The sequence below is a fragment of the Acanthochromis polyacanthus genome, chromosome 9 (assembly GCF_021347895.1).
Source record: "Acanthochromis polyacanthus isolate Apoly-LR-REF ecotype Palm Island chromosome 9, KAUST_Apoly_ChrSc, whole genome shotgun sequence".
Taxonomy (NCBI): Eukaryota; Metazoa; Chordata; class Actinopteri; family Pomacentridae; genus Acanthochromis; species Acanthochromis polyacanthus.
In genome coordinates this window covers 4196862-4212105 of record NC_067121.1, presented here as the reverse complement: position 1 = coordinate 4212105, position 15244 = coordinate 4196862, and the positions used below count along the sequence as shown (strand labels likewise).

General features: G+C 38.9%; 1 protein-coding gene across 2 annotated transcripts in view; it reads right to left on the bottom strand.

The window, feature by feature from the left end:
- The window catches only part of adcy8 (adenylate cyclase 8 (brain)), a 128329-nt gene that overhangs the window by 86771 nt on the left and 26314 nt on the right, over positions 1–15244 (bottom strand). For both annotated transcript variants that reach the window (XM_051953771.1, XM_051953772.1), the window contains exon 2: positions 961–1110. In XM_051953771.1, coding sequence (XP_051809731.1) covers positions 961–1110 — 150 coding nt within the window. The remainder of the gene's footprint in view (positions 1–960; positions 1111–15244) is intronic.

Genomic DNA, 15244 nt, shown 5'->3' with positions numbered 1-15244 from the left:
GAAGATGAAATGATGAGTTATGCTTTTCCAAAGTGACTCAAAAACGAACCCAAAATATTCTAGACTGGAAGAAAACATCAAAAACTGGTCTTGATTTAAATTCAACCAAAGTGACTGAAAAGTAGAAAATTGTCTTGAACTAATATAATATCCATAACTAGTGAAAAATCATTTGATCAGTTTTATCACCAACTTAGAGCATCAGTATTGTGGGATGTATGGTAGTTTCAGCAGTTTAATGTCTGCGACGTAGGTATCTGTTTCCATTTGTCCAAAGTTACCTAAAAACCGTCTAAAATGGTCCAATCTTCAAACTGCATCAAATCCTTCCCAGAATGACTCATCACGTATCCAGAAGTCCTAACATCTGTCCAAAATGCCTCAAAGCTTTTCCAAAGTGACTTCAACCTTGGCAAGAATGACAACAACTTGTTACAAATGTCTCAAAAATGGTCTGAAAAGTCTCTTGAAAATTGTTCAAAAATGTCTCCAGATAATTCAAAACCTGCTCAAAACATTTATTAAAGCTACAACAAAATAGCTTAAAATGGCTCCAGACCTTTCCAGTCCATTTTAGAACCAACTGTGATCATCATTATTATGGGATGTATCCTAGTGTGAACAGCTTAGAGTCCTAGAAACAATCTGTATAAACTTTCAGGTGTCACCAGCAGCATTGCAAACATAAAAATAACATCAGATAGAGGATAAGTCATGGGAATCAGGAAAACCAGCGGGATTTATCCTCTGGGACCAAGAACGTCTGGACAAAACGTCAGTAACAGTAGAGATGTTTCAGGTGAAACCAAACTACAACACTCTAAAAGGAAGCTGAATGAGTATCTATCACTACAAAAACTGTAGATAACCCCCAAATAAAAGATGCTTTTCTTCCTAAAAACAGCAGAACCGACCAGCTACAGACTCCAGAACCGGCTCTGAAGGTGTTTCCAGACTCACCTGTCTCTGGTTCTCCGTCTCGAGTCGCAGTCGAGCTTCGATGCAGCGTCGCGTCTCGAGGAAGGCCTGGCGCTGGGCCCGGTCCGACAGGTAGCTGATGAAGATCCCAGCAGTGTTCATGCACATGAACAGCACAGCCTGAGCCGCCACCTGGAACACAAGGACAGGAGGTTAGATACAGCATAAAGCTCATTCTGACAATAAAAAACAGACTTTTCTCTGCTTTATCTTCTCAGACTGATCAGGAATGAAGCTACAACAGTGAACAAAACAAATGGTTCAGAAGCAGCTCATTTTTATCCACATTTAGTCCAAATTTTAACCAAAAATGTGCTCAAATCCAGGTTAAATTAACAGGTTAAGTGACTCAAACACTGTAAAACCACTAAAAAAATGTGATGAAAATCTTATTACTAAACGAACCAGTCTAGCATAAAAAAACAGAGTAATCGAGAGTTGAGTTTTAAAGGTGTATAAACCATCACTAGTGAAGATGTTGTGAACGTCTATCTGCAGATCTCAAGACCTCACTGCTGCTTTAACATGTAAAGACTCATTTAAGTAAAATCTAACGTCCTGAAATCTATAGTCTTTTAAGGCAAGACCTTTGAAGACCTTAAAAGACCCTAATAGACCTTAAAAGACCCCAAAAGACCCTAAAAGACCTTAAGAGACCTCAAAAGACCCTAAAAGACCTTAAAAAGGCAATCAAAAAAAGACTTTCTAAAAAGACCCCAAAAAGATTAAAAGACCTTAAAGTACCCTAGAAGACCTTAAAAGACCTTATAAGACCTTAAAATACCCTAAAAGATCTCAAAAGAGTTTAAGTTCTTCACAAATTTTGTCCAAAGTACCTAACATCTGTTAAATGCCTTAAACCTTGTCCAGAATGACAACAACTTGTTAAAAATGTCTGAAAAATGGTCAGAAAAGATTCAATTTTGTCTCAAGAATAGTTCAAAAATCTGTCCAGACAATTCAAAACTTGTCGTATATTAGCTAAACATTCAGTAAAGTTACAACAAAATGATTCAAAATGGCTCCAAATCTTTCCAATCCATGTTATAACCAACTTTTTTTTTAAACTGTGGGATGTTTCATAGTTTGAAAAGCAGTTTATGTGATGTAAAATGAATACAAGAAGATGCAAAACGACTCAAATGTGACAGAAAACAACAAAACTGTAAAGTTGTGAGGAAAATGTTCACTGAGGTAACCGATCAAGGAAGACTTTTCTTATAGGCTTCAACACAATCAAGCTTTTTTTTGCAAACGGAGGAGTAGCCCCCTGCTGGCAGGTTTAAGGCACTTCAGCACTGGCTTCATCCTTCCCTGAAATTATTTATATACAGTCTGTGGTCGGATCGGAGCCAAAAAAGAAAAGTGAAATAAAACTAGTGCACATGAATGAGGTAAATAATGTTCGTTAGCTTTATTCCACCGTCTGGATGCTCCAAACTGCCCTTTTACTTTGACAGTGTGGTGTCGGAGGTCATTGCTGCTCTGTTTGTAACTGCGGAGATGGCAAACAGTTTCAGTGGGAAGGATTTACATGCACTATCATGCACTAACATGCACTATCATTCAACCAGACCAAATGCCAAAACACAGAACAGAAAACCTCAGATTACAACACATGTAAGAGGCAGAGCGACTTTACCCTCCTGCTCATAACCCAATTACTCCGCTGTAGCTGTTTACTGCTAGCTTAATGCTACGTTTACGTTGAAAATGTTCCACCTTTTAGATATCCAGCAGTGACAGAGCATCACATAAATATCCATCTGGAGTTGTGTTTCTGTCCGCCTTCTTTTATGAACTTCTGCGCTAAGATAAAGGTTAAAAGGCTCCGTGGAGTGAAGTGGAGCTGAATCGAGTGATATTCTGATATACAAACATCGCATAAAACGCTTTTTATTTAATATTTTCTGCTGTCAGATTGGCTCCACTAGTATCTCTGCTTCATGGTTCAAACGAAGGCCAGATGTGTTTAGTTTATCTGTGAACTCTCAGCTATTAAAGCTCGTATTATCTCTGAAAGAGAGATGCAGAAAAGGGAAAATAGAGCAATCAGGCAGCAGAATTTGATATCATGAGGTACAAATTACTCAGTAAACCGAGTGCACAAAGGTCTAGTTTGTAACACCAAGGTCTTTCTGCAGCAGATTTGTGATTCTGAGCTTTAAAAAAAGCAGAATCCAGGCAGCGGTGACTCAGAGGAGCACGGCCGCCTCCCTGATTCTTTGAAAGACGACAGTTTGTAGACCAAAGGCTTTCATCAGCGGCTGATGTAACGCCGAGCAACAGCAGCGTCGTCGTCAGCGGAGGGATTTCACATGATGCAAGTTTTAAAACAGGTTGGTGGAGAGTTCGACGCCTCGCAGAGGGAAACCCAGCATTAATCAGGAAAAAGACACAGTTTTAACAGATTCTACATGGATTTTTAAAAAAATAACGAACTGTTGTTTTTCAGATGTTAACTGTTCCATTAAATTACAGACAATAACTGGTAAAATTGAAGAAATTTGCATGTAAATACTTGACAAAAAAATGGTCAGAACTGTAAATAATGTCATCTAGCCAACGTTAAGCATTGAAAAAATGGTCAATAATTTTTTAAAGAAAGTCTAATTTTACAGACTATTGAAAGATCCTAAAAGACCCTAAAAGACCCTAAAACACATAAAAAGATCGTAAAATACATAGAAAGACCATAAAGACCCTAAAAGACGTACAAAAAATACCTTAAAAGATCCAAAAAGACATTAAAACAACTTATAAAACCTCAAGAGATCTTGTAAGACCCTTAAACACCCTAAAAGACCCTAAAAGACATAAAACAGTGTAAAAAAAAAAAGACCTTAAAAGATATAAAACAGCGTAAAAAAAAAGACCCTAAAATACCATGCGGACAATTACAGACAATAACTGATAAAATTGCAGAGGTTTACATGTAAATAGTAAAAAAAAAGTCAAAACTGTAAATAATGTCCACATCAATCTCTACATTCAAATTAAAATAAATTCTATCACAGATATTTGAGGAAAAAATCATGTAGCCAACACTAAGCATTGAAAATATGGTAAATCGTTTATTTTTATAAGCGTAATTTTACAGATTTTTGTCAAATAATTGCAAAATAACAGAAAATAAGAGTAAAATCATTTCAAAATGGCAAAATTGTGATTGAAGTCCACATCAGAAGTCTTTTAATTTGTTCTTTTGCAATTTTTGACCAAAACAAATCTGAAAATTTACGGATATTTTTTGTTACTGGAAAGACACAAAACTCTATTTTAACGAGTGGAAAATGATGATTTTTTTTAATGTAACAGATTTTCCCCATATATTTACAACCTCTGACTATAAAATGATGCTTTTTTTTTCTTTTACTGTATTGAAATACAGCACTATTATTTATTTTTAAGAGGATCACATTAAGGACTCAAAAAATTTCTAATTTTTTTAAACTATTAGTTTTACTTTCAATTAGTTGCATTACAGAAAATAATGAAATCACAGAAAACAATGATTACATATTAATAATTTAGAAAAATAATAAACAACAGTCCATGAATGCAAAAATAAAAAATAAAAAATCTGTATAAAAACAACCATTATTTTTTTACAGTGTGTCTGGTAAATTACGAGTGTGAAACTTTATCTTTTTTCCAACCACAGTGATGATTTGGGGGTAATGACACGGTGTTTATCTGCTGTCCTCTCCTGAGAATACTACGTTTGGGGAGTAATTACAGTCAGAGACAAGCCTGGACTGGTCCTCAGCATCTGCTCCCTCTGCAGCTTCTCTGCTTCTATTAAAACGGTGTTTATTTAGTTTTCATTTCCCACAAAAAGCCCAAAATGATCTGACTGGTCTGCACCTGCAGGCAGCTGATAAGGTTTATATTATTTGCACTGATAATGAGATTTCTGGCTTTAAACACTCATCTTCTGACAGACCAAAGCTGGATCGAAGTAAATGTTTCTCAGAATGTAGAATAAATCTAATTTGTTGTTCAACTTCAACATGAAGCATCTTGTAACTCTGCTCACCTACCACAAACACCTAGACCTCTATGAACATCTAGACCTCTATGAACATCTAGACCTCTATGAACATCTAGACCTCTATGAACATCTAGACCTCTATGAACATCTAGACCTCTATGAACACCTAGACCTCTATGAACATCTGGACCTCCATGAACATCTAGACCTCTATGAACATCTGGACCTCGATGAACATCTGGACCTCTATGAACATCTAGACCTCTATGAACATCTAGACCTCTATGAACACCTAGACCTCTATGAACATCTGGACCTCCATGAACATCTAGACCTCTATGAACATCTGGACCTCGATGAACATCTGGACCTCTATGAACATCTAGACCTCTATGAACATCTAGACCTCTATGAACATCTAGACCTCCATGAACATCTAGACCTCTATGAACATCTAGACCTCTATGAACACCTAGACCTCTATGAACATCTGGACCTCCATGAACATCTAGACCTCTATGAACACCTAGACCTCTATGAACACCTAGACCTCCATGAACATCTAGACCTCTATGAACATCTGGACCTCCATGAACATCTAGACCTCTATGAACATCAACATCTAGACCTTCATGGACATCTAGACCTCCATGAACATCTAGACCTCTATGAACATCTAGACCTCTATGAACACCTAGACCTCTATGAACACCTAGACCTCCATGAACATCTAGACCTCTATGAACATCTGGACCTCCATGAACATCTAGACCTCTATGAACATCAACATCTAGACCTCCATGAACATCTAGACCTCCATGAACATCTAGACCTCTATGAACATCAACATCTAGACCTCCATGAACATCTAGACCTCCATGAACATCTAGACCTCTATGAACATCTAGATCTCTAGGAACACCAACATCTGGACCTCTATAAACACCAACACCTAGACCTCTATGAACACCTAGACCTCGATGAACATCTAGACCTCTATGAACATCAACATCTAGACCTGCAGTTTTTTGGACTGTTTGCACATTTTTGTACCCATTTTTAAGGACCAATAATCAAAATTTTGCCCTTTGTTGGATCCTTTCTATAATGTGGATCAACTACAAATAAAAAATCCCAGGTTTAAAAACATGAAATTAGCTAAAATCCTTCAAAATGTTCAACAGAACTTAGCCTCCAAATAATTATTATTATAATTAAACTCTGAACCAAATCGCTATCAGAACGTCCCTTTCAGGGTTTTTGGGGGGGCTTTTTTCAGATTTCAACCATCTGCACCATAAAATAAATACGAGTCAAGATGAGCTGCAATCGTTGCTGAACTTGCTGTCAATGCTGACAGCTGCTGTTCAGTGAAGAAAATATCTGGTCTGACATTTAACTATTGCTATTTACTCTGTCATATTCTCTACCATTAGCACTGTTTAGCTAGCAAAGGGGGCACCATGACAAAGACTCCAGTGGTGGGTAATGACCTCCAATCAGAGCTAGCATACAGGACAGCATTCCTGCAGCCAAATAGTGAACATTACCAAGGTGATTCATCAGTTAAAGTCACATAAGCTGTAGTTAAAATAGTTTATCAGCATGAGGATGAGAGTTCACTTTGTTTCAGTCGTTTCATCAATTAAACAACCATTCATTTGGTAGCGGTGTTGATTATCGGTGAAGAAAATCATTCAGAAGTTGCATCCTTCAGCACTGTTTGGGTGTTTTGCTTCAATCTGACCAAAAATCTAATCAGGCAGAAGATTTTCCTTTTTTCTGTTGAGTTTTTGCCCTAAACTGCCTCCTTATTCTGAAACTGTGACTCCTGTTTGTCTTAAACGGTGAATCTGTCAAATCCAAACACAGGAATGTTTCTTTAAAGTCTCCTTTCATACTTCAGTCCACTGCGTATCAAAGGGATCACATTACTCCATCCCAGCTCTGTGGCTCCCTGTGGCCGTCTCCGTTTCCCGTTGTATTTTTTTGTTTTGTTTTGGGTTTTTTTGTAGAAGAGAAAGTGCTTTGGCTCCGGAGGCAGAATTGTGTCGCTGCAGATAAAAAGCTCCGACAGACAGCTCCATGTCCTCCATCGCTGGAGTGCTCGGCCTCTGTTTGGCTCTGCAGTGAAATTGCTGCACTAAGAGCACATTTCAAGAGGGAAAAAAATAGAGCATGAAGAGGGGATTTTCTCGACAGAGAGCGAGCTGACATTTTATAAGAGGGTTTTCCTGAACTGCCCGTCCGGATCACTGCTGGACAGAATGACGATCGGAGGAAACGGAGAGCAGCAGCAGAGTGACGGTTTGTCAGATTTACTCTGTCTAAATCAAATATAAACTGACAAATCACTGTCATCAGGCCACTTTGACCAGTTTATTCTTTAATTTAGGTTTGTCTCGGTGCAAGTTTGTACGATTCTAGTTGACAAACACTTTGGTTCAGCTCATGTCTGTGTTTTTGGTGTCAAACACCAAAAAGATACTTTTGTGTTTTTATATCCCCAAAACTGCTCATTTGTTGAAAAGATGCACAGCAGAACTTCATATGAAACTTAAAAAAACACCATCAAAAACAAATAAGGGGAAAGAGAAGCAAGGAAACTACACACTAAAAACTAGACTAAATTTAAAGGTATAAAGCAGTCAAATATGATTTTTTTCCCTGAAAAAGTTGCGAATAAAGAAGAAGACGGGACTGTAATGAACATATATTCTGCAAAGATGTGCAAAAGTCACAGTACATTCTACTTAATATTATCTTCATGGCACTTTTTTAACACTTAAAATCAAATGGCAGTAGAACATTTATACTGTTTAAAAAACTGCAATAAGAAATTAAAACTAAACAAAAGAAGGTGATTAAAGCTCAGAATTCAAGAAGAGTGCTGCAGGTTGTGAGCAGTGGTTTATGTAACGGAAAAGTAGTAAAATATGTGCCCTTAGAGATGCTACGTTATGGTAAATGACTGCAGTGTTCTCATTTAACGAAACCAGATGTAAAATCCCACAACATTAACGTCCAAAACTCTAGATCTGATCCGAACAGAAGTCCAGAAAACCAACATAAAACCAGATCAGAAAAGGATCAGCGAGTTCGATCCCGGCCAGAGAAGACGATGTGTAGCTCAAACTGTAGATATATAAGACCACTGACAGGTGAAGTGAATAACTCTGATCACACTGCTTCTATGGGGTGTTCTGCGGGAAAACCTTGGATTCTGGCGTCCATGTTGATGAGACTGTCCCGGAACAAACCCACTCCTTAATGCAAGTGTAAATCCTAAATGTCAGTGGTCTGCCCCCGCAGGAGAATGTACCGCACCACATCACACAACAATCAGGAACATCTGGAGAAACATGACAATCGCCCAGGATGTTGGTTTGACCTCCAAACTTCCTAGACCCCATTCTGGTTAACAGGAAGCAGTGGAACAAGTTTGATTCCCAGACGCCCCACTGCACAACCCAGAGGACCCAAAGGATCCACCGTCACGTCTTAGCGCCAACCTCACAGGACGCCCCCAGAGCTCCTCTGGTCCAGTGCTTCACAGCATTTCTGACCACATAAGGGGGACCAACAGGTGGTCATAATGTTATGCCTGATCGGTGTGTACATACACTACTGTTCAAAGGTTTGGGGTCACTTGGAGATGTCTTTATGTTTAAAGAAAAGCAGTTTTTTTCGATGAAGATACCATGAAATGAATGATAAATCCAGTGTAGACATTGTTAATGTGGTAAATAACTGTTCGAGCTGGAAACAGCTGATTTTAATGGAATACAGCACTCTCCATAATTATTGGTACCTCTGGTTAAGATGTGTTGAAAACCTTAAAATATATTTAATTTTTAATGCAGAAGCATACTCTCACACTGAAAATTGTTGAAATTGAAAAATGTATTATAGGAGAAGATTAGGTGCTGTTTTTTTTGGCAAAAGCGGGTTGTACAAAGTATTGACATCAGGGTGCTAATAACTGTGGCACACATGATTTGATGTAAAAGTTATTTCTTAATGTGTGATGTTTTTCTCCACTGAATAAATGCACTGGAATTAAAGGTTGGATTTTTCTCTTTTTTTCATTGTGGTCCTATATTATTTAGAAAAAAAAAGAATTTATTAGAAGCTAAAGAACACATCTTAACCAGGGTCCCAATAATTATGGAGGGCGCTGTATCTGCACAGGGGTCCAGAGGAACATTTCCAGCAACCATCACTCCTGTGTTCTAATGCTACATTGTGTTAGCTAATGGTGCTGAAAGGCTCATTGATGATTAGAAAACCCTTGTGCAGTTATGTTAGCACATGGGTAAAAGTGGGAGTTTACATGGAAAACGTGAAATTGTCTGGATGAACCCAAACTTTTGAACTTTAGTGTAGATATAGACACACATATATGTCAAAATGCCTCAAAGGCATGCTACAATGCTAGCCAAGTGGTTGTGCACAGTGAAGCCTCTAGTCTCCTCGAGCAGTTTACAGATGCTCCCGAAATAAAAACACATGTAAACTGTCAGGAGATGCTACAATTTACTGATGTTCCTTAAAAGCCTCACATGTGTCAGTCTGTGCTCAGAGAAGCCTCTAGTCTCCACTCAGTCACTGCAGCAGCTCAGAGCAAACATAAGAACAAAATAAAGTGTTTTAATGTGATTTGATCTACATGGACTGCTTTGGGTCAGCATTTTAAATCATGTTCATCTAACTGCAGGAAGCCAAAACCGTGATTAATGTGTGATTGTGCAGCCTGAGCACACTCTTCATGTCATTCTGCACGGTGAGGCTCAAACGTCAGCAGCAGTGACTCTAACCAGAGCTCATATTTAAGGTTGTATTTAGTCAAACTGTTTCATTTTCTTCTGATGATGATGATGTTATTAATTCAGTGGAGGCGGCCCTCCTCCGCTGCTGCAGGAATCTCTGCATGTTGAAGGGAAGAAGAAAACCCTCCTGCAGTGAATTCCACATTCAGACTGAATGTGTGTGGGAGTATCAGAGGATTATTCTCCTCAGAGCTCCACATGTGGATGCATCTTTGTGCCGGTCTTCTCCCCCGAGGCTCCTCTCAGCCTCCCGGTGCATTGCGCTCTGTTATTGTGTGTTGCTGTGAATCTCTCCCAGGACGCCATCAGCACTGATTCAATTTCTTAGTCGCCCCCTGAAGGCCTCTGCTCCTCCCACGGAGATGGAAATTAAAACCCCATACGCTGCTGCTGTGGCGGCATCCATGTTGTTGTGGAGCAGAGCAGCGCCGGTTGGCCGTAAAGGGCATCAGCCGGTGCTCGGCTGACGGGAAATGCCAGCGATGTGGATGTTTTTAACGAGGCCTCATTAGGAGCAGGAAGAGCTACACAGAGAACCGTCGGGTTAATAATAGTAGTAATTATCATAATGTTTCCAGTTTCATTCAAGCCTGAGCAGCAGTGAAGAGCGTGGCATGGAAATATACACAATTATCTGCAGTCAGGTTACAAATCTGTCCTCAACATTTAACAACACAAGGAGCAGGACTTAGAGTCCACACTGGAAAAAAATATGATTTTTTTAACAGTTTTTATTGATTCATTTTTTAAACTATTAATTATTAAATATACACATGAAAAATATGTGTTTTAAAAATTGTTATTTGTTCTTTTCCAGCATGTGACCATAAAGACAATGTTGAAATTGGGAAATTACAATTCTGCAAAATGAAAAAAATCTGCAAAAGAAGCATTATTATTAGCTTCATATCTTAATAAAAATATAATAATGCAGTGTAGTAAATTATAATCATTTATTATTAATATCATTATTATTTTCACATCTCAATAAGAGCACATTTTAATAAATAATAACAATAATAAATAATCAAGTTGTATTATTATTATTATTATTATTTCTAAAATAAAATATAAAAACAATATAATAAATATTAATAATTTATTATTGTTTTTTCATAATAAAAATATAGGACTACAGTGTATTAAATTTCTAAAAATAATATTAATAATGAATCATTATTATTACTATTATTATATCTTAATAAAAATATAAGAATGAATTTTAATAAATAATACTAATAATAAAATAATGAATAATTTAAAGTTTTCTTCTTATTATTATTATTATTACTACACTGTATTGTTATATTTTTATTTTTCAATCCAGTGTACATTTTTACATTTTATGCTTATATTTTTCTACATGTTAATATTTTTATTGCATATTTTTCTACTCGTGTTTATCTTGTATTTTTTCTACTTTTAACGGAAGCGACTGTAACGTCAATGATTTCACATCAATAATGCATTTCTGGTTCTGATTCTTTTTTTATATGTAGTCATCACTATGAAAACAGAAAAAAATCATAAAATACAGTGAAATGCAGTTAAGGTTAGATTTAAGCACAAGAAAGCTTTTGTGGGTTTTCAGGAAGCGGCTCGGTTTAAACTGACTGCTCACTTAACGTTAGAGACGTTCATTAATGTGGTTGGAATAATAAAAACATGGTGAAGGTTCTGCTATGGTTGCATAATTGATTAAAAGAAAACCACCAATGACAGAAGACCCATCCATCCACCCCGACCTCCTCTCTCCTGAGACTTCTGTCTGCAACAAAGGCTGCAGAAATGCTTCATCACTGGGTGTTTTTTTGGTGCTGTGTTTGGTTTCTCTAATTTTCCTGCATCCTGCTGCACAACACAGTTCACAGAACAGAGCCACAATCCTGCATGATTATTCAAAACCCAGAATATGTCCAACAAAACATTTAGAGATTCCACTGCTTTGAAGGTTAAAGATGACCCTGATTTCAGTAATTCTGCTCTCTCAGTCTTAAACGCTCCATAAACCCTCTCTGTTGTCGACTAATTTAGGACCAACTGCAGGGATTTCATAATTTCGGACTGTGGAGGGAAACGGGTGAGATGAGGACGAGTGTGGGAACTAATTAACGTGTTTCACCCTTTAGCCCGGCACAAAGGAATATCAGGCAGATGTGCCGCGCTGCCACGAGGCCGAACACCGACTCATATCAATATTTCAGCGCTATCAGTTTCCCTGCCACGCAAAGGCTGGACGTCTTGTGTTGCGCTCGTACACATGAACCTGCTCGTAGCATCCGATGACAGCTGTGTGAAAACGTGAAGCGGCAGAGCAGAGGAAAGCACTCGTCTGCCAAACGAAGGGATTTATTCCGGAGGTGCAGGACGATTAACTCATACGCTCCGCCAACGACTAGATGAAGACATTCCACAGTCAGCGCCGGCATGAGATTTTGAATTCTAGCACACCGCGGACGGCCTCGGTTAATAATTCATCGCCAGCTGATGTTTGCAGACGGAAAACAAACTAAACCTCTGGGTGTTGATGCAGTGGAGCAGCTCTGGTTGGTTTTCGTCTGATTAAACCTCACGAAAATCTGATCCAAGCTTCATACAGACGCAGGATCAGCGACATGAAGACTGAGTTAGATCACAAATCTAACATCTGCTGCCATTAAAAGCTCTCCTCAGCTCTGGATTTCACTAATTAGTGTTTAAACAAAGACACTTCCAGCCAAGCAACACAACAAGATCAATATGTAACTGTTAAACACTGGTCCAATTCCAAGACTTTGCTTATTTTAACTTTTTATCAAGGAGACCCGTAACTCCTTCATGGAAATGAAAATCCTAAACGTCTCTGGTCTGTCCCCACAGGAAAATGTACCCCACCACATCACTAAAACATCAAACAATCAGGAACATCTTGGGGAACATGACAGTCGCCCAAGATGTTGATTTAACCTCCAAACTTCCTAGACCCCAGTCTGATTGAGCGTCAACAGGAAGCAGTGGAACAAGTTTGATTCCCAGACGCCCCGCTGCACAACCAAGAGTACTTAAAGGATCCAACATCCTGGTCCAGACCCCATAAGACGTCTTCTGGTCCAGACCCCATAGGACGATCCGAGCCGTCTTCTGGTCCAGACCCCATAAGACGATCCGAGACGTCTTCTGGTCCAGACCCCATAGGACAAGCCGAGACGTCTTCTGGTCCAGACCCCATAAGACGTCTTCTGGTCCAGACCCCATAAGACGTCTTCTGGTCCAGATCCCACAAGACGTCTTCTGGTCCAGACCCCATAAGACGTCTTCTGGTCCAGACCCCATAGGACAAGCCGAGACGTCTTCTGGTCCAGACCCCATAAGACGTCTTCTGGTCCAGACCCCATAAGACGTCTTCTGGTCCAGACCCCATAAGACGTCTTCTGGTCCAGACCCCATAAGACGAGCCGAGACGTCTTCTGGTCCAGACCCCATAGGACGAGCCGAGACGTCTTCTGGTCCAGACCCCATAAGACGAGCCGAGACGTCTTCTGGTCCAGACCCCATAAGACGAGCCGAGACGTCTTCTGGTCCAGACCCCATAGGACGAGCCGAGACGTCTTCTGGTCCAGACCCCATTGGACGCCCTGATAGGTCCTCCGGTCTGGACATATTAACTGTTGCAGCAAGAATGAAAATCTTGGTGTCAAAGTTTAAAATGCCGCAAACTACAGCACCAAACTTGACGAATATCGGATCTGATAACCACCCCTTTCGCACAAATACTGTCGCATGTGGCTGCTACATGCAAATTGCAAGATAATTTCATGAGTTCTGTAGTCCTCTTCCATGTATTTTTGAAAACTTTACGTCATGATTGAGCTTCATCAGGACCCAATCTGATCTGAGTCATTTAATATTTAGTATTTAGTCCTGATTTGACGCTATTTTCAGAGATAATACACACTTCAGATATGTTAAGGTTGTTAAAATCAACCCAATGTAGAGAAAAAAAAAGCATTTTTGTCTCCAGTGTTTTCCTTAATGCTCAGCAGATGAAACCTTGTTGTAAAGCTGCAGTAGAACTCTGTCTAAATGTAGTATTTAAAGGTAAATATAGTATTAGAGGGTAAATGTAGTGTTAGAGAATTTAATTTTTGTGTGAAAATGTGCAGAATATTTTGGTTGCTACAGATTCTGGTGTGAACAAACGGTTGATTTTTGCTGTTTTTTAAATGCAAGATGCAGATTGAAGTGATTTTGATAAATTATCTGGACTTTAAACTAGATTTGATCGGGTTTGATGACTAGTTTAAGTTAAAAATTGAAGCTTCTGACTGATAAATGGGGTAACTTTGGTGAGTGATTAAAGACAACGTGGCTCACTGTGTCCTCGTTGGTTTAGTTTTATCAATGTAAAAAAAGTCGAGTCAGACCATTCTTTGTGCAACCTAATGATGCAACAGGATGGTAAGTGGTGTTAAGGCCAGGCCACAGGGGAATTGATTTAACTCTACGGTCATTTATATATGAAGGAAACATGATAAAACTTAAACTAACAGCTTCCAGGTAAAATAGAGACTCAGACTCTCAGAGCCTCGGTGCAGCTCAACGTTTCCCAGCCCAGGAGTCTTTCAGCGACACAGAACATCAAAAACGCCTCATTCCCTGACTTTTTTTGTCTATTTCGCTGCAGATCACACGGATGCGAATCCCACGGTGCGTGACCTAAATGCGACTTGTTACCATGACGATGCCTGATGTCATTCGGTGGAGACGACTGTCACAGTTTAGAAGCAGCGAAGTGAACAAATGACAGCCCGACTGGTGTTTGAGGAGATAAATGAAATGACTGTGAAACCAGCTAGATGTGACTCCTAACAGCTGTATATAATAAATACTGGTGGCAGATATTTGACAAATGATAAAGTTCTACAAGAAAAAAATTCTAAATGAAGCATAAAAAAACCTTCCAGTGCACACTTTAAGTATAGAATTAGCCTAGCATTAGCATCACACATGGCAACATGCTAATTAAAAAGCTTCTAAGTTCTCCTCTCGGCATCATAAAAACATATTTTCGTGAATATATTTTCATATTTTCATCGTCTATAACTAGTTCTGACCAACCACTTACCAACATTAAAGTTAATCCTCAATCACCTTTAAAAGTTTTCTCTGGTGAATTATCAGAAAGGCTGGTCGTATGTCCTTCAGATAGTGGTGTGTAGGCCTATAGTACTTCACACTGAAATTGTGTTTGTGAACATGTGGGTCGCTGTGCCAGTTTTACTAAACTTTATAGCTACTGATACAGGCTCTGAGTTGAAATAGTTGAAGTGGGTGTCAAAATGATGCGGTCGCTATCCGTGGTGCTGAACTGCTTTGAATTTGTGTTGTTTTATTAAGAGTGACCATATGGCCTAAAGTTTTTGTTGTTGTCTTGGTTTGTTGTACTTCATGTCCATTTGATGGA